Below are 27,095 nucleotides of genomic sequence, written 5' to 3' on the forward strand. Positions count from 1 at the left end.
CTAAGTACAATTAAAAAATACTAATGAATTTTAAAAGTCACCTATAGTCCTACTTACATAGGAACATTAGGGTGTACTACCCATATTTTTAACGATACGACATGATTTAATAAACAAACATGTTAACTCAAGTAAAGGAATCTTTTTTCATGGATTTTGCTATTACCTATTTTATTGATAAACAGTGTAATGGTAGTGGGTCGACTAATAGATAACGCTAACATTTCCTGTCCTAATTGATGTACCTATCCTATTAACCTACAAATAATTAATGAACTACACAATTAACTTGCCACTTATTAATTTTCTCTGTGTCCACAAGACATATTTGCCCGCGATATTCTATTATGGCCAAATTATGATACTTCATAAAGTTTCACGAGTGATTGAACTTTTTTCAACTTCACTTTTTTCTTTCTTATGGATTTTGTACGAGCCAACAAGGGAAATAAATATTATAGCTAGCTCAAGAACTATGATCGAAGCTGGGTTATGTGCCCTTTTATCGGAGTCACATAGGTTTTCTTTCTTTTCTATATTATGGCTTCCAACGAACTTTCGGTGATTCTGCCAATGTCATGGAGTCACATAGGTTGATGGGTCAGACAATCTCAACGTCAAAGATTAATAAAAAAAAAGGAAAATATATGTCAAATATGTCAATCAAATGACAAATGAAATGAATCAAACAACGATTACAAAAACAAATTACTAAGTCTATAAAAAATTACAAATATTTATTTCAAAGGTAAAACAAAACCTATCTTTGCATTTTACCGGGACAATATGGTCCTATGAAGTGTTATTAATTATTTTATGTGACAATTAAGAACAAAATGTACTAGATAATTACATTAAAAATGAACAGTTATTTAAACGTAATAAATATTTTCACCTACTGACGATTATGCTGCATGCTTTTGTACCTTTATTGGGATAATGCATGTAAGTACTATTCATAAGTTATTTTCGTGTAATGAATTGAGATTATAGGTCTTATACATACACGGCTGGTGCGAGTTCTTGTTGAGAATGAAGAATAGAATAAACTGAGAATTACCACTACATTGCAAACAGTCTTATGAAGTCATCTATAATTAAAAGTAGTCTCCAAGACCACCTTTTTGTCACAATTCTTCAAAACAATAATTTTGGTAGGTAAATAACATTCATACAAACACATTTATCATATTTGTTCCAGGTACAAAATTCATCATTTGTTTGATTAATTCGAGGACAATCCAATGCCTAAACTATCATTAAGGAATAGGCTTTTACACTTACGCATAAGCACTTATGCTGTAGTTGTACTAAGCCTCATAGCAGTCGAACGGCTCTTCACAAGCTGTAGCATTTATGATTATAACTCAGTGCCGCGGGAACAGCTAACAGATGCTATTTATACTGCTACTGTTCCTTTAACTAAGGCCAAATTATCCCAACCACACTGCCCATATGACCACATACTTCAGGACAAGAACAGAATTCAAAATTGGGAAGTTCCTAGAAGTTCCAAGGAAATTGGAAATTTCTCTGCACAGGGTATAGTGGATGGGAGTTTTATGCCTGAGAATTGTCAGCCGATGTTTAGTGTGGCGATACTAGTCACCTATAGGAACAGACAGCGGCACTTAGATGTATTTCTGCCATATATGCATAATTTTTTGAGAAAGCAAAATATACATTATAAGTAAGTATTCCTACATTCCTAATTTTAAAAAAGAAGACTTATAAATGTGATATTCAGATTATTAAATTCCACTTAAATTGTATCAGTGGAGTAAGCAGTTGCTTAACACTAGAACTGAAATATATATATAAGGATTCAAGTTACACAAGCACTTGAATCCTTTTATAAATATTTCAGTCAAAATTAAATATTCATGGGATGTACACTAACTGGTTCAATATAAGAAAGGTGTTAGAAAGAGATGTGTTGCATCACTGTGGCTGTTAAACCTACTCATCGGTAGCATTTGACAGATTTGAAAGAGTCTAAAAGTGGATTAAAGATGAATGAATTACTTGTACAGTAGAGTATGCAAAACTGTCAAGCTTGCATAAAGAGAGTTATGAATGTGGATGAAGGGAAATTACCTACCCTTCTGGGAAAAAGGCGTGACTTTATGTATGAATGTATGAGTTACTTGTTGAACTTCTTTATACTGACATGAATGAATGACAGAATTTAATATTTTGATTGGAGGGCAAAAAGTGGAACAAGTGAAAGAGTTTGAATATATAGCTTCAAAATTTGCAGCAGATGGAAAGCGGAACAAGTGATATATGTATATATATAGTTGGCTAGATATGCTTTCAGAACTCATAATATGTTTATCTTCTATTTCCATGACAATATATCAGAGAGTGACTTTAAAATTAATACTGCAAATTTTTTAAGCAACTTCAAACTAATTTCAGGATATATCTCATAGAGCAATTAGACGAGAAACCCTGGAACAAAGGCGTGCTCTACAACATCGGCGCCAAATATGCAATAGCGGACAAGTTCCCGTGCCTGGTGCTGCACGACGTGGACCTGCTGCCGCTGGACGCCGCCAACCTGTACGTGTGCATGGCGCAGCCCCGCCACGTGAGCGCCAGCATCGACAAGTTCCGATTTGTGCTCATATACGACTGGCTCGTGGGCGGGGTGATGGCGATCCGCTCCGATCAATACATCAGTATCAATGGATTTTCGAACAGTTTTCAAAATTGGGGCGGTGAGGATGACGACTTAGCTGACAGGATACTGTCTAACAATCTTGACATTTTAAGGTGAGGTTAATCAGGTAAATCTATACTAATATTATAAAGCTGAAGAGTTTGTTTCTTTGTTTGAACGTGCTAATCACATTGAAAAATTCTTTTTGCGTTGAAAAGACCATTTATCGAGGAAGGCATTAGGCTATATAACATCACGCTGCAACTATAAGGACCAAAGAAATAATGGAAATGTGAAAAAAAAACAGGGAAAATTATTTATCCTTGAGGGCTTCAATGATGCCCAAAATAACTAGTCCACGCGGACGAAGTCGCGGGCACAGCTAGTATCTTATATTTTATTTAACAGATGACTGATATAATAGTTGCCAGGCAGTTAACGCCAATCAATTGATCGATACATTGAAATAATTGTAAATTTATTTCCACACCTAGCAGTAAAAATAATTTTGTTGTGTAATTTCAGATTCCCCCGGGACATGTCTGAATACACAATGCTGACTCACAGCCACGAGCCCGTGAACAGCGCTCGGGAGTCTGTCATGCAGGAGAACAAAATGCTCGGCCACAAGGACGGCATGAACTCCGTCAAGTACGACTCTGTCCAGGTGAAGGCACAGCGGTTGTGCACGTGGATTGGCGTTAAGTTATAGCTTTATTCATTTTACATACAGGCAGCACTGACCACTATAAGGTGTTCTGGACTTCATATAGGCCATGTAAAAATGACTGCCCTATAATACGAGTATTTTTGTCATATTGTCGCTAGTTATGCTATATTGACGTGAGTGTACTTGGAACTTCTTGTTGAACACTATTCAGCTTACTTCTTTGATAACGAAATTCATTCCCATACTCCATTGGTTAATATTAAAATGTCACAGCACGACGGCGACTTGCATAAAATCCGCTGTCTTTTCGTATACATGGTATATTTAAGTATTTGACATGCAGCTACATATTTGACATTTCGCTTAGATACTGGAGCAGGAGAACTAGTCATAATATGAAGGGAAACAGGTGCTCGTAGTAATAATTTAAGAGGTTCATTAGTGAAGCATGATGGTGGTTGTTCAGTAATATACATTAGATAAGATGTGGTGATTAGGTGTATTTCTAGTAGGTATTTTCTAGTTACGCTTTCAGATCGAAATATCAAATTATGTAAATGTTACTTACAAAATTAGTACTTTAATTACGTACATCATTTTTGTACACTAAAATTTAGAAATTTATTTTTACAACCTGCTTATTTTAGTGTATTTTGTACCTTTTTAATTTTTTATTTTATTTTAAGGAGTGTGATATGTCTTTCTAAAGATCTATTTATTATGAACTTTTAATTTATTTTTACATTTTAAGACAATTAATTACTGTATTAGATAAGGATAAGAACTTAATTATTAAGGAATTATTTATTAAAATCAAATGCTTTTGCAAGGTAATATAGGTGGTTGATTATGCACTAAATAAAAACAAATTTAAATGAATAATAGTTTTATTTATTGTAATTGATACAATAACATTATAATAATACAGTTAATTATTAAACAACATTTTCACTTCAAACGTGCTTAGCGCGTGTGTCTTCAACATTAAACTTAAATTCACCAATGAACAAAAAATATGGCGAAATTTTGCACAGACTCGTTAATCGTATAATTAACTTACGTATCGGTATTCTTACGTACCGAGCGCTACTAAATAAAGGACAAAATTTCCTATAGGTAATTATACAGTCAAAATAATTATGAAGCGAGTGCAGTAGAGTGGTGGAGCTCCCCCCAGCTGGCGCCCGCGCGCAGAACCACGGGCAGCGCCGCCGCCAGCCCCGCGCCGCGCCCGCTGCCCTCCATCGCGGCTTCTATCACGGCTGGGGGGAAGGGGTACATGTATAACCCTTGAGTGTAGTGCGATACTGCTGGTTCGACCTGACTTACCCGAACCAGGATCGTGGGCAAAAGCCGCACCCCGAGCTCCTTTCCAGGTGATGGTGTGATTACATACATACATTCATAAAGTCACGCCTCTTTCCCGGAGGGGTAAGCAGAGACTACCTCTCTCCACTTGCCACGATCTCTGCATACTTCCTTCGCTTCATCCACATTCATAACTCTCTTCATGCAAGCTCGGCGGTTTCGGGTACTTTTGACCTGTTGGTGTGATTACCACAGGAAGAAAAAGAGTTGCATAGAGTGGGATAAATAAATTACCATAGGCTTCATTGATCTGCTCTTGCGCCACCTCCCACACCAGCTCGTCGTGTATCTGCAGCAGCAGGTGCGCTTTGATGCCAGCTGCTTTCAGCTGCGCGTGCGCACTCGACATCGCCACTTTGCACACGTCCGCCGCTGTACCTACGCAGGTACCGAATTGCGATATTATTTGATAAGACACCCAAATCCTTTTAAGGTAATAAAAGTATAGTTGTTACGGTTCTCACAATAGAAGCTAACATATTTTCAAAAATCTAGTAATTTTGCCAACATCACACGAGTAAGTTCTTACAGATATTTTTATAAAAACGCGGTACCCAAGAAAGGTTTATGGTTGAAAATACCACACAGCGAACAACAAGAACCTGAATTAAATGAGATATTTACTTTACCTTGCACCAAGAAGTTGATAGCCTGTCGCTGCGCGTGCGCACGCTGCGCGGCGTCGGCGCTGCGCAGCGCGGGCAGCGGCCGCGCGCGCCCCGCCGCCGTGCGCGGCGCGCGCCCCTCTGCGCACGCGCGCAGTACCGACTGGCCGAACGCTTTCAGCGACGGAAATGTTCCTATCACATCAAACATTTTATACTTTAACTTAGTCCTCGTGTAGAATCTCAGGGAAGCAATCAAAAAGGGAAAATTTACAAATGGCAATTCTGAAACAGTGACACGTTCATGAAAAGCTAGGCCTAGGCGATCCTAAGTACTTAGATAAAATTTATAGATAGTTAAAACAGATAAAGTGATAGCCAGAAGGAGAAAATACTTCTACTTAAGTCTGCCTACTTGGCTGAAACCTCACAGCTTTTCGAATAAAGGCAGACTTATTGCACCCAAAATTATTAACACTTACCTACTACAATGAAAACTTAGGTACATACCTAAAGTTTGTTTTTTAGGTATGCTGTGGGGCATGTGCAAAGTTACCGCTGACCCAGGTCTCCAAGCTTAATTTCTGAGGGTGCAACAGGAAACGCGCCATGCTGAGAGAGATGAAGCCTATGTGAAGCTGATTGGAGGTATATTTACTAATACTTACTATCGAAGCTGGCACTGACGCTCAAGGCCTGATCGTAGCTGACGCCGAGGATGTCCATGAGCTTGCGCACCCCAGCGCCGTACAGCCGCGCGTACACGATGCGCTTGGTTCGCTCCCGGTCTTCCGCCCCAATGTCCTGTTCCGGCTTGTTGAGCCTCGACAAAGCAAGATGAGGAACGTTGGGAGGTAATAGAGACGACAAGTGTTGCAAGTTGCAAGCATTTGGCTCATGATCTAAAGCAAGTAAGATCAAGAATGGTTATGTTTAATTTAAAAAATTTCCCAGACTTTTACGGATATCCTGCACATGAACAAACACTCGCATTATGATGAGGGTGAAAAGCAAAGAAACTGCCAAAAGCTATTTATTTTCCGATGATTTACCATACATACATACATAAAATCACGCCTCTTTCCCGGAGGGGTAGGCAGAGACTACCTCTTTCCACTTGCCGCGATCTCTGCATACTTCCTTCGCTTCATCCACATTCATAACTCTCTTCATACACGCTCGGCGGTTTCGGGTACTTTTGACCTGACCCTTTACCAGGACGTCCTTAATTTGATCAAGATACGTATGTATGTACCACTTGGCCGCCAAGACAGTGAAGAGATCTTCCCCAGAACGCAGAGCTTCAAGCAGCACGGTGTCGGCGGCGGCGCACGCGAACACGCGGCACTCCACCTGCTTGAAGTCTGCCGCCAGCAGCAGGCACCCCGGCCGGGCCTCGTATACCGAGCGCAGGTTTAATGTCTCTTCTAGCAAATAATAAGTTAATCGGTGAACACTCAACTTCTGGTGATGTTTGTTCAACATCTTCCCCAGCATACAAAGCTAATCATTAAGTTAAATTGTTGTAAATAACTTGGAAGCCAAACATGCCTTCTGACCTATTTTGAAGGATCAATTAATTTGGCAATTTGTTGATAGAACAAAAGACAGGTTGAAGACTTTGGGAACTTTCTGATGAAAATTTATCTCACACGAATAAAATTTGGTGCGGACAAATTATTTTTTGATACCTTCCCTACCAGCATTATCGGCATTGGAGCTGACGCTGAACGGAATCTTCGGAATAGCTTGCACGTTAGGATTGCTTGCGGCCACGCGGCCCGTCGCGGCTGCAGTCTGAACCCTGCAAATGATCTGCCACTTGTTCAACGCATTGATTGAAGGTAATATTGATCTAAACTTTCCGGAGAACGTGCCCGATTTTAACAAGGTACTCTTGTCTAGGCCTTCCCCTTCCCATGTTCCCATTTATATCGTATTGAAATAATCAGTTCTACATTCATTCATGTTTTTTAATGTAGACAATGTGCATTCGTCCACGATTTAGATTTAAGAGATCTATATTTGTAAATTGACGTCCGGTGAAATGCTGCAGTGTAGTTTGTTCCGCCGCTTCTTCTACACATGCGCTTTGGAAGCGGTAGTAGTTATAATTACATTTAAGTGATGTAACGTCAATAAGTGATATCCAATTTTGAAAATAAATCTATTCTATTTAGGTACACATACTGAGTATAGTAAACAATTAAACATATTCTCCGAGCAACATGCCTGACCACGTCTGCTCTTTTAAGAGCCCATAACAAAGAAAAGGAATATTCTAGTTTACAAAGCACTAGGTACCGACCAAGTAGGTTTGAGGACGCCATCTTTGACGTGCTGCCCGATGCCAGCCAGGAAAGTCGCGTGAGCCTTGTGGAGTCTCCGGTACTCCAGGATAAGCCCTGGCAGAGGATGCCATGGCACTAAGGAGCGCAGCTGGAACCGTATGTAAAAGTTAAAGTTGATTGAGCTAAACTACTCCTTAAAACTATATCAAGCGACCTTTTCCCTCCATCAATCATGGCTCTACTAATTCTTCATGGAATCTTGGCAAGCTAGCAAAATGCCCAACAAAAATTACAAGGTAAAAGGTCTGCCGTTTTGTGGATTCACTTCCCTAATAGGTTTATCCCTAAAAACAACTTGCAGAAGCAACTAATTAAGTTTTTTTTGTAATGAAAACAAGCGAAATGTACCTAAGTATAACTAGCAACTAGCCGATATCTTCGATTAAAAAAGTACATTAGTCAAAGATCAAACCATAGCCTCAGACGTAGACTTGGCTCCCTTGCTCATCGTCTCCTTCACAGTGAGATTACACCTTGTGTGGAGCTGCAGCTCGTCGTACAAGATGGCGGCCACCTGCGCGGGGGAGGTGATCTGGAAGCTCTTTCCAGCTGCTCGGTGACACTCTGACTCGACGCCCTTCATGCGAGATAGCAGGATGCCTTCCATGGATTTCAGCTTCTCTGTGTTCACGTGGATGCCTCGGAACTCCATATCTAGTGATTCCAATTAAATATATAACTTGTTTGACAAGATACTCTCTATTACTATTACCAATAGCTATTTTATATACTCAAAGCTTTTACCAATTGAAGATGCTTTAAGTAAAACAATCATGATCCACGTTTGCCAACTAGCAAGCTCGCAGCGATCTATCAGGTACTTGACCTATTTCACTTATTGAATTATGATCATGGACTGACCCTTTTCCTAGGTACGCCACAACTGAGACAAACTCCAAATTAGAAGATAATAAGTTCAGTAGAGCTAAAGTAAAAAAGGTCTTTGCACCGGCAATAATAGGCAGCACTTTCATTTCAATGTTCTCAAACAAGCTCCATAAAGCCTGTTCCACTAGTTTCGTCTTCAGTTTGCCAGCGCAGTCCCTCAGCAGCGTGAGGTACGAGGCGGTCTTCTGCAGCCGGCTCTCCGCGGCGATGCTGTACTGAGGAGCGGAGCCCAACATCTTTTGGAGGTCGCCGAATGAATCCGTGAGGTTGTCGGGCTCTAGCAAGCTACCCCCAATCTGTATGTGTGGATTTTTAGGTTTTATCAGTTTTATATTCTGATGTATTAGTCATTCAGCAAAACTTAGATAATGCGAAAGAAGTGATAAACTTTCAAAATCAGATATGCTTTTACCTTCACGTCCCTCATTATAAAATCGACTTCATCGTCGAAGTTACATTTAAAGAAAATCAAGATATCTTTCCCGTCGTAACAGACGACTGTCTTGTTTTCCAGAAACCTTATGATGATGTTACTGAAACGAAATTGACATTACGAATTGGAATACCTACACAATAAATTTCCAATTACAACCACAACTTTGTAACGCAATCAAATAATCACCTGAATTTGTCCCCGTTCTTCTTAAAATAATAAAATTCCTCATCAATAAGAAGCATTACACCGTCGGGAACACATTCGTCTTCAGTAAACTGTTTGTTCAATTGATTGAAACCATTACTGTAAAAATATTTTACTTTAGTGTGATGTTGATGAAATTAAGTTTGACCTACAATTGTGTAGATTTATTTACCTATACGTTAGAACCGCGAATAGTTCAATGGAGTTAGAATTTTGTTTCTTTTGGATGTGTTCTTCCCAGTTACAATCATCTACAGACACCAAATTAAATTCAACCTCTTTCACGGGCAACTGGGATTTTAAAGGCGCAATGAATTTTGGTTTTCCTTTCTTAACAGTAACCTTGTTTGCCGCTTTGTTGATAGTTTCCACAGCGGAATCTCCCGAAGAAACCTTATCTTCTTGTGGATCTTCAGGTTTACAAAATTTCATAATCCCTCCTTTATTTGCTAACTGAGCTTGTATTATTTTCTTAGCGCTGTTATGCTTTGGAACTAGTGTATCTTTGACTATTTGATCTAAATTATAAGTTGTAACTTCTGATTCGACGGCATCTTTCGAAGTTATAATTTCGCTATTATCTGGAATCACTTCGGCATCTACTGGATTGTTGGGATCCACGCTATCGAGCCACTTCTTCACCGTTTTTGTATATTTTTCTTTCCTTACTCTGCTTTGCTTATCGTTTATATTTGTCTGTTTCAGTATTTTCGGTGTCTTTTCTTTATTTAATTCTTTCTTACGTTTCACAGATTTCACCATCGCATCCTTTTCTGATTTATTTTTATTGACCTTTCCTTTCTTAATTTTAGTATTTCGCGATGTGGTAATTTTCTCTTTCACCAAAGGAACTGAAGTATAAGGTAGTAATTCAGTATCAAACATTTCGCTCCACGAAACATCCTGTCGCATTTCATTTCCATCTGTTGGGGTGGAAGCCGTCAAATTAAACATATTTATATTTTCATTGTAAGATTCAGCCATTGATTTATTATAACCAATATTCTTATCAAGTGGCCGCAAAAGGTCGTGTCTACAAACACTAGAATTGCCTTCTAAAGGTAATCTAGAATTTTGTAGATTTGCAAGGAATTCTGCAGGGGCGGTTTCTGTTATATCGCGTTTCGCATTAACTTCGAAAAATGCTGTGGCCTTGATATGTGTATGAACATGTTTTGCATTATCTACAAGGTTATCTTCTGCAAAATTTTGTTCCGGATTAATCTGAAGCAACTGGGCAGGGGTAACACAGGAATTATAAGTGTTTTGTTGGACTACATTAAAGTTAAGCATCTCTGCTGATGTAACACTGGAGCTAACATTATTTGGTTTTGAACCAAGCTGAAATAATGTTGCAGGTCTAACAAAACAACTATCGTCAATAGTACCAACAGCATTGTCATTTATTATATCTCTGTTATTAGTTGAAGCAAGTTTTCTGTTATAGCACAAGCTGTTGTTCAATGGTTCATTTTGACTGAATATTGCCGGCCTTGCTCTACTAGAATCATCAAATCTAAAAATGAATGAGACATGCATATGAGACTTATTTCAATAATTAAATACCAAAATATAATGTGGAATAGGTATTATTTTATTTATCATTTTTTTTTTACAACACATAAGTAGTCACCTCATTACTTTTCTTTTTTGTCCATAATTCCTTTCACATGTTTTATAAAAGCTATTGTTATTGTAGAACTGTTCTGAAAATAACATGAAGTCATTAACGTTAACATTTTTTGTGCTCATGCTCATGCTAACAATTTTATTAGGTGCAACCAAAACCTTGATTTTATGTGAAGTATTCGATCTATCAAATTATTTCCATTGAGATAAGTATATATATCCAATCCCTTCTACAGAAAGTACGGAAAGCCATTATCCGAAGGATGATCATAAGTCCCATCTATCAAAGGAGCCCTTTGGTTTCAAGTCTTTTTCCCATAATCATGATACCCACCTGATAGTTACATACTTTATGCTATAAAAATATTTGACTAAGTTTTTACGTTATAAAGATATTCAGCTAAGTTTAATACTTAGCCCAGAAAGAAAGTTTCATGAAAATCCGTTTAGTTTTTACTTGAAAGAAAGTTATTATCCATAAAAAGAGCACATCATTTAAACTTTAGCAATATTATCAGTAGGATACCTAGTATCCAGTTATTATCCCTAGACAAGATAATACCTACTTAGAATTGTTTGACTGATACATACATACATACATACATAAAATCACGCCTCTTTCCCGGAGGGGTAGGCAGAGACTACCTCTTTCCACTTGCCACGATCTCTGCATACTTCTTTCGCTTCGTCCACATTCATAACTCTCTTCATACAAGCTCGGCGGTTTCGGGTACTTTTGACCTGACCCTTTACCAGGACGTCCTTAATTTGATCAAGATACGTTCGTCTAGGTCTTTCCACTCCGACCTTTCCCTCCACACTCTCCTTGTATATCTGCTTAGTCAACCTGCTTTCATTCATCCTCTCCACATGACCGAACCATCTTAACATACCCTTTTCTGTTCCTGTAACTACATCTTCTTTCACATCACAACATTCCCTTATCACGCTGTTCCTTATCCTGTCACTCAATTTCACACCCATCATACTCCTTAACGCTCTCATTTCCACTGCATTTATTCTGCTTTCATGCTTCTTTTGCCATACCCAACTTTCACTCCCATACATTAATGTCGGGACCAACACGCCCCTGTGCACAGCCAGTCGAGCCTTTTTGGATAGTTTCTGACTGCTCATAAAGGCATGCAAAGCTCCATTCACCATGTTCCCCGCGTTCACTCTCCTTTCAATATCACTATCATACTTGCCATCTGATGTAAACTTTGATCCTAGATATACAAACTCTTTCACTTGCTCCACTTTTTCTCCTCCAATCAAAATATTACATGCTGTCATTTCTTTCTCCATTTCAAAAACCAGTGTTTTAGTTTTACTTACGTTCACTTTCATTCCTTTCTCTTTTAAAGCTTCATGCATACAGTTTACCATCTCCTGTAACTCCTCCGCTGATGACGCCAGTATAACCTGATCGTCGGCATAGAGCAGACATTTGACGAGTAACTCATTCATCCTTAATCCACTTTTAGACTCTTTCAAATCTGTCAAACAGCTATCCATAAATAGGTTGAACAGCCACGGTGACGCAACACATCCTTGCCTAACGCCTTTCTCAATCTTAAACCACTCAGTGTGCGCTCCGTTTATCCTGACACAAGCACTCGAATCCTCATATAAGGATTTCAGTGCTCGTATTAAGAGACTGCTCACCCCATGCATAGAAAGTGCTGACCACAATTCATTCCTCTCAACTCTGTCATAGGCCTTTTCCAGATCTACGAATGTGCAATAGACTTTTTGACTCTTGGCCAAAAACTTTTCGGCTATGCACCGCAAGGAAAAGACCTGATCAGTACATCCCATTCCCTTTCGAAATCCCGCTTGAGCATCCCATATTTTGTCATCAGTTTCATTCCTGACTCTATTAATCAATACCTTAGCATACAATTTGCCGACGACGCTAAGCAGGCTTATACCACGATAATTTTTGCAGTCCAGCTGTGACCCTTTTCCTTTGTAAAGTGGCACGATAACAGCCTTACACCAATCTTTTGGTACTCGGCCGCTTCTCCAACACAAATTGAAAAGGCAGTACAACTGACTAGCTACTACGCCTTTTCCTGCTTTAAGCATCTCGACCGACACTCTATCACACCCAGCAGCCTTTCCCGCTTTCATACTCTTAAGTGCTTCCACAATTTCGAACATTTCAATTTCGCCTTCCATCTCATTCTCTTTTTCTTCGCTATAGCAGAAATCTTTCTTATTTCCTTCCTTTTTTTCAAATAAACTTTCAAAATAGTCCTTCCATATCTTTAGTACACATTCTTCTCCTTTCACAACGCTACCATCCTGGCATCTGATCCTAGTCAGCTCTCTGGTTATAGTATTTCCTCGGGCTGACCTTACGGATTTCCAGAATACTTTCAGATTTGACTGAAAGTCTTCTGATAGCCTTTTATCAAAATCCTCTTTATACTCTTCTTTCTTTCTAATCACAGCTTTCTTAACCAAATCTTTCATTTTCTTATATTTCTTACGTGCTTCATTCACATCTTCATCTATAACTATTTGACTGATACTCACCTTTATTAAAATTATTAATTAAAGCGTCAAATATTTTCTGTCCTATTGGAGATAATCTGTTTTTATAATGATAAAAATTGGATTGATCAAACTTAACATTACTTTCCATTTTTTTTAAAATTAGTAAGTATGTAATTGTTTTATTAGCAAGAATAAATAGACATTAATTTTAATAATAGAGTAATAATTATTTCAAAAGGTGCATAAGTCTAAATAATTATCGGCTATTGAATTAATAAGAAAAAGCGCGTGAAAATGTTAAACTTCCGGAATCGGAAATTATTTTTATTCATCTTTGCAACACAACGGCGAAGCAATGACAAATTTGCTATGCATACTTCGTTTTACGCACATCGCACATGTAGTACAATGTCGTAGTCGTTCATGAAATAAAAGTCTAAACTATCAAAGTCAATCTGTCAGGTCAGCCTATTGTTTGTTTTGTTGACGGTGTTTTTATTATTTACTTATCTTTTTTTAAAGAAACAAACCAGATGGTGTTGTTGAAAATGTGGCTAAAACCTTATTAATTATTTAATTTTAAACGTACTTATTACCACCAGGCAAGTGTACATGATTTTATGAATCATGCAATATTTTTTTTAAGGTTATATTATAAGAATAAAGACTGTTCCTAAACTTACAAAACAAATTTCCATTTGCTAATTAATTTTCTGTATTTTTCAGATGTGGGTGGATATATACCGATATGGATATATATACTTGCGAATTAGATCCCGACACTAAAACTGTTTTGAGGTTATATTTGTTTACCAAAGTACAGAATGTTGATGTAATAAAAAACAATATTATTAATGGTATTTGGAATTGTGCAGTTATCAAAGCCAGTTTAATAGCAGATCCGCTGCAGGTGGCAGTGGCTGCGAACAAAGCCGTGGTCGCGGAGAAACTTAATTCTATGGTCACTAAAACTGTATTTGCTGAAATTTTATACAACTTGTCTCTCACCAAAAATATTTCCCAGAGCCTCAATAAGTTCGGAATTGATAAAGACAACAGCCTGCTCTTTTGTTTTCTAATAACAGATGAAAAGAATGACACAGAAAATATAATTTCTAAAGTTGAGGGTGAGCAGCGACCCATCAGCGATCTTGCGAAATACTCCAACATGAAAGACATTAAGAGCTTGTACAAGCTGAACAACTTGAAGGGTAATGAGGATATAGTGGATATAATTGTAAGCAAGATGGTTACAAAAAACTTTATTTCGCATTAATAAATAATTTATTGATTTATGTTGTTTTTTTAATCTTAAATATTCCATCTTAACTAATCAATTATAATTTTAGATACCCAGGCTTAATTGTGGCCCTAACTTGAGAGTTACATATTTATTGTGGTAACATAATAATAAAGACATTTTATGTTTAATTGTTTTATTTTAACAACAACAATTATTATGTAAAATGTACATTTAAATTACACAATATGTAAAAGCACTAAGAAAAATCAATCAATTCATAGACAAAATGCAATCTGATTCAATATCCAATTCACAGCGATCTTTATTTTGTTCGTCATCACATAATTTCCAATTTGATCGGTCGTGGCATACAATCAAACTCATTAAAACTTTGTTCCTATCAAGAACAATCTTGAAAACGGCCATCCCACATCGTCACCACGGTAACCGCCTGAGGGAGACTACCGTGTTGGCAGATCATTTTTAATCGGAATAAAATATTACATATCATAATAGTCCTATGTAATCCACATAATTAAATGCTTACAATATCACTGAAATGTGGCGCCCGCGGACTGAACACGTCATTATATTTACACACCAATTCTGTGATACACGGTACTGTAACTTAAACCTATATTACTTCAAACGAACACAAAATCATCGTCTCGTACGTTCTAAAGAAATCTTAGTAAAATTAATAAATGGCATCTAACTATCAAGTCTTAGGAACTTTCAGTAATTCACTAATCACAAAACAATTCATATGACAAAAAATATTTCATCTCTTATGTACAAAAATAAAAGTCTGTTCGCGAGAACTGTAGCTGCAAATCATACTAATCTATGCGAGATATATGTTTCTCTAGGACTTCTGTGTATATATAATTATGTGTATATGTATGAACACTGTCGGTGAGGGCTGTCGGTCGCGACAACTAAATTATTGACTATATTGGGAAACTAGTAAGGTCATTCACCTTCCTGAAACTGCGTCACAGAAAATATGAAGCTATTTATACAATCTAAAAATAATGTAAAATTTATATAAAAGCATATTCGTGGACGTAATAAATAATTTAGTACATATATTTAGACTTAGAAAAACCAATTGTTAAATTCAATATAAATAATAAGAAGACAGGAGTTAGTCCATACAATGTCTAGCAGTATCGAGTTGGTGACAAAATACATATCTACGTCGAGGTGCCACCAATTAAATACAATATTCCATTTGATTCCTGCCGGGTTACAAATGATAGATGCTAAAATAAGAGGCTGGTCTTGGCGATCAATACTGAAATTAAGTTATTAGTGGATTCCATGCCTACTTGAGGAGCTTCAATAAACGCCAACAGCCAGGTCTGCTGCAGCTGAAAACAAGCTGTCGGACCATTGACACTGAATTTTAACTTGCTCCGTAAATTCAAAAACATTGTACCCTATGTCTTTGTCATGTAAATAAAACAATCACATGATTTCTAATGATCTATCCTTTGTAATGAATTCAGAAATTTGTCCAGTAAGATAATAATTTTCATCTACATGAAACCCACAAGCAACTTGGCAACCCGGTAAAGGCGTTCTTCTCTCGCACACACTCGTGCGCTACTCTACCCCCGCCTACTGCGCTAGCGCATATTTACAAATTAATCATTACATACTTAAAGCATATTTGTGAATAGTGTATATATATTTTATTATGCATACCTATGTACTAAACTATAAAACTGATCCAAAAGGTTCCCACGTGGAAATCAATAATATAATTGGTTCAGTAGAAACTGATATTACCCGCAAATCAATATACTAATCTTACTTTTTTAGTGAAAATACTAAATTTACTGCCTGCATCTTTTCCGTCCAACCGTACAGTTGCCGAAAGTGCGAGAAGGCCGCCTTTTGTATATTTTCATTTTATACTTATATTGGTGTATTTATACATAATTTGATACCGTAGTCGTATCGAAATCATTTAAATCAGCGCGAGTGACTCCCGCAATCCTTACTGTACAAGTCAAGTCGTCGGTCAATTATCATTCACACCTGATTAGCCAAAATCATTTCATAAAACAATTTGGCAAAAATCACATCGGCAATACTTTTAAATGTTATATGAAATGTCAAAACTAAATCTTATAGAGAATATTTTACGTACCGTGTGCTAAAAATTAACATTCAAAAACTTAACCTTGTAGGTGACAGTAAACTGTTACCGTAGTCACGTATGGAAGAGTACCAAACGGTCACATTGGCCCGCGAGCACCGCGCCACTCCCGCGCTCACTCCCTGCGCTCGCACACACGATCTTACCCTACAATTACAAAATAACATCTTCTTTGTAATAAATAATAAGTCAGCCGCCTGGTTTCAGTTATATCTAAGACCTCCTGCACGCTAAGTTTTCATACAACACACTCAATCAAAATCATTTCGCATTCATTTTTAAATGATAAGACTAGATATACATTTTCTATTTTGGCTTTTTTTCAATGAAAGAAATCCAACGCAATGGATGGGAGGATAATAATATTTGGAAACAATTTTATCCACGGATCATCTGTGGAGAATGGTATCAGACCTACCCAAGATACGCTGTGTAAAAACTTAGCGTACAAGGGAATCTAAACTAGCTGTGTCGACTTGGCGTTGCTATTGGTTGGTACGCGACCGCGAGATGGCGCCTGCTGCTATGGAGCCCTGCGTCGCGGCGAGCGAGCGAGCGCGTGCGCACAGTATTATCATTATTACATATCGTAGCACCAAATTTTGGAGCGCTCCACGACGCCCTGACACATTTACCTGAAATGATAAAAACAATTGATTCTAGAGCGTTTGTCAACAAGTAGTTATTAGTGGTCTGAATCGTAACGTACTAAGGTACTACGGCGCTTGGAATTGGTTTAGCTTTGGTTCGAAGAAGGTGCTAAAAACTGCAAAATCTTCAAATACCTTCATTTTAAATTCATATAAATTGGTTTTACGGGCTGAGCTGTAAAAGCGTAACAAATTTCAATGGTCACGTTCCAAGAGGTCGGGAGCAACATGATTAAGACTATCACACGCAGCGACCAAAAGATCTGAAGGCTGGCAGCGGACTCAAGGCCGTGGGTCGTCCATTAACTACGTGGTTTTGTTGAGATGTCAATAAAGTTCCAACTACTATTACAAATGCAAAAGTTAATTTATTTGTTTGTTTGATACCTCTCTTCACGGGTTATCCTACTGAATTAATTTTTATTTCTTGCAATATCACGTCTATATAATTTAAAGTCAAATTCAAATTCAAAATTTTTATTCATTATTACTTAATAATTGTCAAAACGTTTGGTTTCACAACATTGGTTGACGTCTAATAAGTCTGGAGAAGGACATAGGATACCTGTCGTTCCGGTAAAAACTTTTGTTCCCTTGGGATTTGCTAAAAACCTGTATTCCCTACGACATCCATGAAAAAGAGTAGGAGCAGTGGTATTATTCCTTATTTCCATGAGTGTTGGTGCGGCGCTCACCTCCGGCCCGCGGGCAGCCAGCCGCTGGCGGGTCACCGGCGCGGCTCCGCCACGTACACCGACACCGTGGAGTCCTTGGAGCCCACGCCCAGCGCGCATCTGAACACGTGACGTCACACTCAGTTACGATAGATAAAAGCTACTATCACAATACATTTGTTTACATTCTTTTTTAGGTGATGGGTAAGCAACCTGTCACTATTTGAATCTCAATTCTATCATTAAGCCAAATAGCTGAACATGGCCTATCAGTCTTTTCAAGACTGTCGGCTCTGTCTACCCAGCAAGGGATATAGACGTGATTATATGTATGTATGATGTATGTATACATTTGTTAGACACATAAATAATTAACATTAATAAACAATGTGAATGTGCAATGTGCATGTATGTACCACAAACAATGATGGACAATGAAAAGGTCCTGACTCAGCATAATGTCGCGGGTATAGACACCGCGACGCTGATGATCTATCTGTCTCACTTCACTATAAACTATAGCTATTTCGCTTTTTATGATGACGTGAAAACGGGACAGCAATAGTGCCTTGCTACGGAGGCTGAAATCTAATTTTAGCAGTTCATTTGCAAGTGGTCGTTATTTTTTAAGACTGTATTTTTGCCCCGCAGTGGACTAAAACTACCCCTTTAGCTTTCTATAAAGATCTATCTGTCTAATATGGTTTAAGTTTCACTGAAAAGGTCGCAGAGGCCAGACGGGAGTCGCTCAGTGTAAAAACCTGACTTTAAATCCAGTATCATAGTCAAACGTGCACCCCGGGCTTCTCTTCAGAGTAGTGAGGCTGTAACCGGGACTATAGGCAGGCGGTGGAAGAAGCGTTGATTATATGTATATACCTCTAATAGTGGCCATGACAACTGACAAACATATTCAAATATATTTAATTGCCAACTAAGTGTAGATATACATTGGTTTTAAAATTAGAAATGGAGCTGTAACTATTAGCTTAGAACTTATAACCTATATAATTCACGTGTCTATTTCGTGGAAAGGCCGGCAACCTGTCACCAACTGAATCTTGATTCCGTAATGAAGCCATAGAGTGGAACGTGTACCTGAGCGGGTGGAAGGTGAGGCAGGAGACGGGGCCGATGCGGGCGCCCATGAACCCCTCGTGGAACTTGATGCTGTGCAGCGGCGTGCCCGACAGGTCGTAGATGCTGATGCACTGGTTCACGGACCCGCTGTTAAATAATATCATATTGAAAAATGAATTCTTAAGTTAACAATAGATTAGCTGATAAATTACTTGGAAAAAATATTAAACTATAAAATTCCTATTGATTAACAGTTCCTAAATTAAATGTAATAGCTTCAACGGTTATACTACATACATATATCGTCCGGTAAAACAGTACTAACGAAACGTTAAAAAAATCTGTTAAAATACGAATGTATTGTTGCTTTCTGCAATGAATTCAAATTCAAATTCGTTTATTTCCTCTTTACAAAGATCAATGCTTAAGCTAACTTAACTATTTATATCTAAATGGTTATTGATGATCTTTGCGGGGAGGCTAGTTCCTGAAAAAGATTCGGTCGAACCTGAACTACAGGTAACTAGGACACCCCTCTCGGATTTCAATACCCTGGCTAACAGAACTAACAGCTAAAATTAAAATACAATAAAGAAAAAGGGAAAAAATAGAAAGAAACAAAAACACAACAATAGGAAAACTAGGAACTTATTTAGAGGTTATAATTATGATCTAGTACGTCAAAGTCAGAGTGCGTAATGGTGAAAGTCGGGGTCAATGTCAGAGAGTGAGAGGGACGGGACATGGCATGGGTGACAAAATTGGTTCTGGAGCAAATGAAAGTTTTAATCCGAGTGAGTGATTTTTGCGAGAAAAGTTTGTCGGTTTGTGTGGTCAGTTAGTATTCAGAGGTATGTCGAGTTTAAGCAAGTGACGTTATGAAATTTTCTGTATCGAAATAGTCGAGGCATTTTAAGAAGTTAGAGACGATGATTTTACAGGAGAATTTATGGAGGAGATAAATATTTAGTAGTGAGTCAAGTTTGTTGTAGAGGTATGGTCCTCGAAAGCAGAAAGAGTGGCTGAAAGTGATTGTTCTTTGTTGCTGAAGTGTGCAGATGGGTCCTGTTCTCCATTTGCCCTTGCGCATGTTTGGGTCGTACTGAAGTTGGGAATGTTGTTTGAGTGTTATGTACAGGGTGGGCCATGAATTTGTTTACATTTGAATTTGACTTCGCGCGCAAACAGCAGAGGGGCGTGGTGCGGGGAGAGGTCTAACAGCTAGCTCAGTTCTTGGAAATTTAGTTGACATGGATCGCTTCACGGGACCGCAGCGTGCCTTTTGGGTAAAGCAATTTTATTTAAACAATAGTTCGCTCACTCTGTGCGGCGTCTATTTCGCGTGGAATTCCATTTACACGACCTAAATGAGTGCCCAAGCTCAGTTTTAATAAAGAAATGGGTAAACAAATTTGAAAAGACCGGATCGACGCTAAATGTGAAGCAAACCGGCGGCCCACGGACTTCACGGAGTGATGAGAACGTGCAGAGAGTTTCAGCTTCAGTTCGGCGCGATCCAAATTTGTCGACGCGCAAACGCTCGGCTGAATTAGGCATATCTCGCACGTCTTTACGCCGCATTTTGAAATGTGATTTAAAATTACATCCATATAAGATTCAATTAGTGCAAGAACTAAAGCCTAATGATTTGATTTTACGCAAAACATATGCTGAAACAATGTTGGATCGCTTCCGTAACTTTGACAACATCTTGTTCTCTGACGAAGCCCACTTCCATCTCAATGGGCACGTCAATAAACAAAATTACAGATATTGGAGCAGCGAAAATCCCAGGGCTAAACAACAAAGGCCTCTTCATTCCCCTAAGGTCACTATGGGCAGCCATTTCAGCTACAGGAATCATTGGACCTTATTTTTTTGAGGATTTTCGTGGCCGTACGATCACAGTAAACTCCTCCGAGTATGTGAAGCTGCTGAGAGAATTTTTGACACCACAGCTGCAAGAATTTGCCGGCTACAATCGGCAGACGTGGTTTCAGCAAGATGGAGCGACTTGCCACACGTCTAATGAATCCCTACGGTCGTCAAAGAAATGTTCCCAGAAAAGCTCATTTCCCAAAGAGGTGACATTCCGTGGCCACCTAGGAGCCCTGACCTAACGCCAGCCGATTTTTTTCTTTGGGGATATCTAAAACATCGTGTCTATACCCACAAACCAAAGATATTGCTTCAATTAAAGGCGAAAATAAGAGACGAAATGTCAGCGATCCCACGATCTTTATTACGGCGAGTATTCGAAAATTTTCGTGCTCGTTTAGAGGAATGCCAACGCCGTGATGGTGGCTATTTAAATGATATTATTTTTAAAAAGTAATTTCCATTTTATAAGCTATCTCATAAATAAATAATTTTTGATGTAAATATAATAGTTTTTTTTTAATGAATTTTTAAAATGTTAACTAATTCCTGGCCCACCCTGTACAATATAAAGGACTGCCTGACTGTCAGTACCCGAAAACCCGCGGCAACCTTTAGTTTTTGGACAGGTTTAGAGTCAGTAGGTTAGAGGTCAGCCAATCCCTCACCTTGTCAATACCTTCTTGGGCTTTCTGGAAAGTGTCCTCCCAGCTTAACCCGCAAAAAAATACAGCTGTATCATCAGCAAAAACAAGAATCTGAGCACCATCAAGTTCAAGTCGCCATAAGCTGTCGATATAGATGAGGAAAAGGGTGGGAGATATAATGCTGCCTTGCGGCACCCCAAAAGTGACGCATCCCTCGACGCTCGTCAGGTTGCCTATTCTGTTCTGCTGGGTTCGATTTGTGAGATAATCGGTTAGTAATTTGAGGGGTATACCTCCTACACCAACGCTCTCCAGCTTTTCCATAAGTAGTGGGATGGAGACCGTGTCGAAAGCCTTTTTGAGGTCAAGGAAGAAAGTCAGACACTTCTTTTTGCAGTCCAGTGCGGAGATAGTGAAGTTGGTTAAATCATGGACAGCGTCGCTCGTCGATTTGAGGCTAGCAGGTTTCTCCAGGTGATTGTGAGCAATGAGTGCAGGTGTTAGGGAACTCACCAAGCGATGAGGCTGCAGAGCGGGTGCACGTCGGCGGCGGCGAGCGGGCCGGGCGCGCGCACGAGGTCGCGCACGGCCAGCTTGCGCGTGTCGTAGAGCCGCACGGCGCCGTCCGCCGCCACCGACACTAGTGTATGGAGGTCGGGCCGCTCGCGCGCGCACAGCACGCCGCCCGCCTGCTCGTGCAGCGCGAACGCGGGCCGCGCGCTGCGCTCGTCCCAGCAGCGCACCGAGCCGTCCGCGAACCCGCAGATCACTCTGGTCACATGGTATACACGCACTCTAACGACCATCATACTAAACACTGAAGCAGTCCTCAGGTGACTATTTCAAAATGCCCGCTTAGAGAGTCGCATCACACTTTTTTGGATTAAATGCTTAGGTAGTTTGTCCCTTTGTGACAAATATATACTAATATATTAAATATGTACTAAAACCCACCCGCGACTTCGTCCGCATGGAATCAATCCGAAAACTCCGAGATAATAAGTCGCCTATTTGTTATTCTGGGTCTTCAGCTACCTACATACCAAATTTAATCATAATCGGTTCTGAAGTTTTTGCGTGAAAGAGTAACAAACATCAATACTGACATCCCGACATACTCACAAACTTCCGCATTTATAATATTAGTAGGATAACTTAAATTTAATTTATTGTAATGTAAAATTACGTGAAAAAGGCCAAAAAATATTGGTATTGATTTTTTTAAACTTTAAGAAATGTCCATTGTTGCTTTCAACCCTTACAACTTACAAAACTTATCTACGAAAGCGGAAATGTAACCAAGTTTAGAACACCTCGACCTCAAACGAAAGGAAAAAGTGGAACATCGCAGTGTCAACAATCCTCTCTTACTTCTCTCTCTCTCTCTCTCTGAGACTCTTATACACCTTTTCTAATAACCCAATTTAGAGTCCTCCGATCTCCTGCGTATTACAAACGTGCTATCATAGACGTAGAAAAACGTAACAGACGTAGTGTGGCTTGAAATAAAAGTGAAGCATCGTATGTGACAGAAAACTTGCCATTCCTACCATCTATGTCGTGGCGGCCGACTGTCACTCTACTGCTGAGTGTGTGCGTAAGGCGTGTGTACATAAAGTGGGCCGGCATACTATTGGTGCTTCATTTTGCCGCATAGCACAACTCCGTCCGCCTTTTTCTCTTCGTCTACGCCTGCTATAAAAAAGCGTGTCAGGTATCGGTTGTGGTGTATGTGGCGGTACCTGTGGTGCTTCCTGGCGAGCGAGGTGGCGTGCGCGTCGCAGCCGGTGGGCAGCTCGGCCTGCAGCAGCTCGGAGCGCGCGTCCCACAGCCGCACGACCGGACAGAGCCCCGCCAGCGCCAGCGAGCCGCGGCTGGCGCTCCACGACATCAGCGTGCTCGGCGGCACCGCCACTGACCCGCTACTCGTGCCCGATACGCCTGATACACGTTCATAAAATATCATCAACGATAAATGCCGCCGCTTCTTTTACACATGCGCTATGGAAGCGGTAGTAGATATAATTAGATTTAAGCGATATGACGTCAATAAGTGATTCCTTACAGTGAGGACTCTTCCTTAAGTGATTACATGTAATATAACAAAAAAATTATAAATAAAACGATTATAACATCGCATAGCATGACATAAGCCAACAATGTGTATATCAAAAACATTTAATGATATCAGAGGTGGGACGGAAGTTTTTCAATCTGATAATACACACATACATATGGTCACGTCTATATCCCTTGCGGGGTAGACAGAGCCAACAGTCTTAGAAAGACTGAATGGCCACGTTCAGCTGTTTGGTTTAATGATAGAATTGAGATTCAAATAGTGACAGGTTGCTAGCCCATCGCCTAAAGAAGAATCCCAAGTCTGTAAGCCTATCTGTTCAATTCGCGAACTACGATATAAGAGCTTTACAACAAATAAAAACGCACACACACTTTAAATAATATATATTGAAAAATAAAAGCGACCCTAAAATTATGTATCTCTTTGATGAACTATTGCGTTGTTAGTTTTTTATATTCAAATTTTTTCACTAAAGTTCCTTAATAAAAAACAAAACATGTAACTTTTTATAACTGGCCAGTAACATGTGAAAAAGAGGTTGATACTATTTAATGTATAGACTTAATAGGATGACAAATAGAGGGAAATGAAGTGATTCTTTACATAAATTTCAACATCCCGCCCACCAAGGACTTGTCCTTTAAAAAACAGTCTATAAGAACTTAGATTCACTTCAATTAACAAAAATTCTAGGACGTATTCTATGTCAAACCTTATTGATTAATTACATGTAAACGTAAGATTTGTGAAATTATTATAAAAGAAAAATTATATACAATAAAACCGCCCACCGTGACAAGGCTATTACATATCTATAATACAAATGCTATATTTATTATATAAAACCGCCCACCATAACATATGGTGGAACTAAAGAAAGAACTTAAAGAATATTTATGTATTCAATTTATAGAAACTACGATTAATTTTTTAACAAACATGAATCATTTAGGCAGAAAATAAAGTTTATTTATAGGACGTTTCAACAATTTGTCCTTGCATTTTATCGTAACAACACGAGTGATGTTATCTTTGCCTGGATGTGTTTCAATGATTCTACCAAGAATCCATTTAGTTGGAGGAAGATTATCCTCTCTAACAATTACAATATCACCAACATCAAGTTCTGATTTTTTTAGTAGTCCATTTATACCTCTTATCTAAATTTAATAAATAGTCTTTTGACCATCTATGCTAGAAATCATTCGCAATTTTTGGACTAATTTCCATCTACTAGTTAAATTAACATTTTCAGTTTGATTCGCAAAATTATTGTCACATACATTAATGAGAGGTTCACCTACTAGAAAATGACCAGGCGTCAAGGGGAGAGGGTCGACTGAATGTTCACTTAACTGAGTTAGTGGTCGAGAATTTTTTTTTTTTCATACAGGAATAATGGTCCACTCCACCAGAGCTTCTCTCTTTTGAGATCAGATGGTTGTAGCCCTCTGGATGCGCAATCCGCGGGGTTGAACTTCGTACCAACATGATTAAACTGACTACTATCTATAATGTTAAGAATTTCCGATACTCTATTGCTAACGAAGGTTGTCCATCTTGATGGCAATCCACGAAGCCACGCCAAAACAACAGTGGAGTCTGTCCATGCGTAGAGCCTATTCTTAGGTACATTCATAACTTGTGCCACTTCGTTAAGCAATTTTGCAGCTAAAACCGCTCCGCATAATTCCAATCTTGGAATTGATAGTTGTTTCTCAATCGGAGCTACTTTTGTTTTTGAAGTAAGTAGGTGTACGTGAATTTCGCCATTAGAGTTTATTGTTCGAAAGTACACCACTCCAGCGTAAGCCATTTGAGATGCGTCTGCGAAGGCATGCAGTTCAACTTCACAACCCTGATGTAAATTTAGCCATCTTGGAATAAATATGTTTTTCAGTTCTGAGAGTTCAGCTCTGTATTTGAGCCATTCGTGTAACAAATCTTCAGGAAGTTCATCATCCCAAGACAACCCAGACTTCCACAATTTTTGAATGAAAACCTTTGCAGTTAAAACAACTGGAGCAATCCAACCCATTGGGTCGTATATACGAGCAATATCAGACAACACCTGGCGCTTTGTTGGTGATTTATTAACTTCATGTAACTCTACTGTATATTGAAATTCGTCTGAATCTCTGTTCCAACAAATGCCCAGAACTTTTACCATGTTGTCAGCCTTAATGTGAATTGATGGAGCTGTTTTCTGATTGTCTTGACCGATGAACTGGAGCAATATCTTGTTGTTGCTACTCCACTTCTGTAATTGAAAACCGTCCGCTTCCATTAGCTTGTTCATTTCAGTATAAATTTGAATAGCTTCTTCTTCTGTTTCACAGCATGTCATTAAATCGTCGACATAGAAATCTCGTTTCGTGATTTCTGATGCTGTAGGGTAGTTGAGTTGTTCATCGTCTGCTAAACGTTGCAGTGATTTTACTGCTAGATGAGGTGCACATGCTGTTCCAAAGGTGAGTGTGAGCAACTCGAATTGGCCCAGTGGTTCATCTGGGTTGAATCTCCATAATATCCTTTGAAAGCGTGTGTCGTCATCGTGTATACGTACCTGCCGGTACATTTTGACTATGTCTGCAACTATACATATTGGGAATCTTCGCCATCTCATCAAAATGTGCCTTAAATCTTGCTGTAGTTTGGGACCGATAAGGAGGTTGTCATTCAACGAAACGCCGTTCGCGCCCTTACATGATGCGTCGAAAACAACACGTAATTTTGTCGTCTCTCTGTCTTCCCTTACGACGGCGTGATGTGGAAAATACACTGCCTTTGGATGAATTGTTTCGTCCTTTATTTCCCTCATATGACCCAGGTCCAGATATTCCTGCATTACTCTACCATATTCTTCTTTTAATTTCGGGTTCTTCTGTAGCTTCTTCTCCAAATAATAAAATCTTTTCTGTGCTATCTCCTTCAACCCTCCGTATTGACACTCTGGATCATCGCTGTTAAAAGGCAATCTAACCACAAACCTACCTTCCTTGTTTCTAGTAGTAGTTAAATCAAAAAACTCTTCACATTTTTCTTCCATCTTGCTGAATTTCTTTTGAATTGAGTTTGGCTCGTTTTCTAACTCCCAAAACTGTTTGAGTAAAAAGTCTTCTTTGACCTGAATATTTAAACTTACCATTTTTGTGACATCAGTTGGTGCTCCTTGCGGCACCTTACCTGAAATGATCCACCCAAAGATAGTGTTTTGTGCTAATAAGTGTCCCTCTGGGTGTTTGATGATGTCATTCAAAATGATGTCGCCGTATACTTCGGCTCCTAGTAAAACGTCGATTCTACCAGGTGAAATAAATCCTGGATCGGCCAGTGATAGGTTCTCGATTTC

At 38.9% G+C, this 27,095-nt stretch overlaps 4 protein-coding genes across 7 annotated transcripts in view; 2 read left to right on the forward strand and 2 right to left on the reverse strand.

Annotated features, from left to right (window-relative positions):
- The first annotated feature begins 669 nt into the window (after positions 1–669).
- LOC106133138 (beta-1,4-N-acetylgalactosaminyltransferase bre-4) lies at positions 670–4,189 on the forward strand. 2 transcript variants are annotated; one of them, XM_060947040.1, is made up of 4 exons: positions 670–748; positions 1,202–1,690; positions 2,422–2,778; positions 3,191–4,189. In XM_060947040.1, the coding sequence occupies exons 2-4, from the start codon at positions 1,245–1,247 to the stop codon at positions 3,375–3,377; spliced, it is 990 nt and encodes a 329-aa protein (XP_060803023.1). In that variant the 5' UTR covers positions 670–748; positions 1,202–1,244; the 3' UTR covers positions 3,378–4,189. The 2 variants fall into 2 exon arrangements, with proteins under 2 accessions (XP_060803023.1, XP_013188218.1); XM_013332764.2 differs by having other exon boundaries at positions 683–945.
- A 98-nt stretch (positions 4,190–4,287) lies between these two features.
- Positions 4,288–13,484, reverse strand: LOC106133150 (DNA polymerase nu). 3 transcript variants are annotated; one of them, XM_060947037.1, is made up of 14 exons: positions 13,361–13,484; positions 10,821–10,893; positions 9,360–10,703; positions 9,170–9,286; positions 8,960–9,080; positions 8,609–8,843; positions 8,072–8,313; positions 7,617–7,747; positions 7,009–7,112; positions 6,564–6,735; positions 5,977–6,131; positions 5,333–5,503; positions 4,938–5,081; positions 4,288–4,597 (listed from the first exon to the last, which is right to left on the reverse strand). In XM_060947037.1, exons 1-14 carry the CDS (start codon positions 13,467–13,469, stop codon positions 4,473–4,475), a joined length of 3,243 nt encoding a protein of 1,080 aa, XP_060803020.1. In that variant the 5' UTR covers positions 13,470–13,484; the 3' UTR covers positions 4,288–4,472. The 3 variants fall into 3 exon arrangements, with proteins under 3 accessions (XP_060803020.1, XP_013188234.2, XP_060803021.1); XM_013332780.2 differs by having other exon boundaries at positions 7,000–7,112; XM_060947038.1 differs by having other exon boundaries at positions 7,000–7,112; positions 10,821–10,888; positions 13,361–13,418.
- A 278-nt stretch (positions 13,485–13,762) lies between these two features.
- On the forward strand, positions 13,763–14,616 carry LOC106133144 (EKC/KEOPS complex subunit Tprkb). Its single transcript, XM_013332770.2, has 2 exons — positions 13,763–13,923; positions 14,048–14,616. The coding sequence occupies exon 2, from the start codon at positions 14,070–14,072 to the stop codon at positions 14,595–14,597; it is 528 nt and encodes a 175-aa protein (XP_013188224.1). The 5' UTR covers positions 13,763–13,923; positions 14,048–14,069; the 3' UTR covers positions 14,598–14,616.
- Positions 14,617–14,684: 68 nt separating this feature from the next.
- LOC106133142 (regulatory-associated protein of mTOR) overlaps positions 14,685–27,095 on the reverse strand; it is a 35,917-nt gene continuing 23,506 nt past the window's right edge. The window contains exons 23-27 of the mRNA XM_060946756.1: positions 23,403–23,601; positions 22,174–22,431; positions 19,154–19,282; positions 18,077–18,175; positions 14,685–17,366 (exon numbers count right to left, since the gene is read on the reverse strand). Coding sequence (XP_060802739.1) covers positions 18,109–18,175; positions 19,154–19,282; positions 22,174–22,431; positions 23,403–23,601 — 653 coding nt within the window. The 3' untranslated portion in view covers positions 14,685–17,366; positions 18,077–18,108. The remainder of the gene's footprint in view (positions 17,367–18,076; positions 18,176–19,153; positions 19,283–22,173; positions 22,432–23,402; positions 23,602–27,095) is intronic.

Source organism: Amyelois transitella, chromosome 12 (genome assembly GCF_032362555.1).
Source record: "Amyelois transitella isolate CPQ chromosome 12, ilAmyTran1.1, whole genome shotgun sequence".
NCBI lineage: Eukaryota > Metazoa > Arthropoda > Insecta > Lepidoptera > Pyralidae > Amyelois > Amyelois transitella.

Excerpts from the sequence above, each read along its gene's own strand:
- LOC106133144 (XM_013332770.2), top strand. The coding sequence starts at position 14,070 with ATGGATATATATACTTGCGAATTAGATCCCGACACTAAAACTGTTTTG.
- LOC106133138 (XM_060947040.1), top strand. The coding sequence starts at position 1,245 with ATGCCTAAACTATCATTAAGGAATAGGCTTTTACACTTACGCATAAGC. Across the intron at positions 1,691-2,421 it reads AAGCAAAATATACATTATAA|GATATATCTCATAGAGCAAT; the intron begins GTAAGTATTCCT and ends AACTAATTTCAG. Across the intron at positions 2,779-3,190 it reads AACAATCTTGACATTTTAAG|ATTCCCCCGGGACATGTCTG; the intron begins GTGAGGTTAATC and ends GTGTAATTTCAG.
- LOC106133150 (XM_013332780.2), bottom strand. The coding sequence starts at position 13,469 with ATGGAAAGTAATGTTAAGTTTGATCAATCCAATTTTTATCATTATAAA. Across the intron at positions 9,287-9,359 it reads TTCGCGGTTCTAACGTATAG|TAATGGTTTCAATCAATTGA; the intron begins GTAAATAAATCT and ends ATATTTTTACAG. Across the intron at positions 4,598-4,937 it reads GCAGATCAATGAAGCCTATG|CCGTGATAGAAGCCGCGATG; the intron begins GTAATTTATTTA and ends CCTTCCCCCCAG.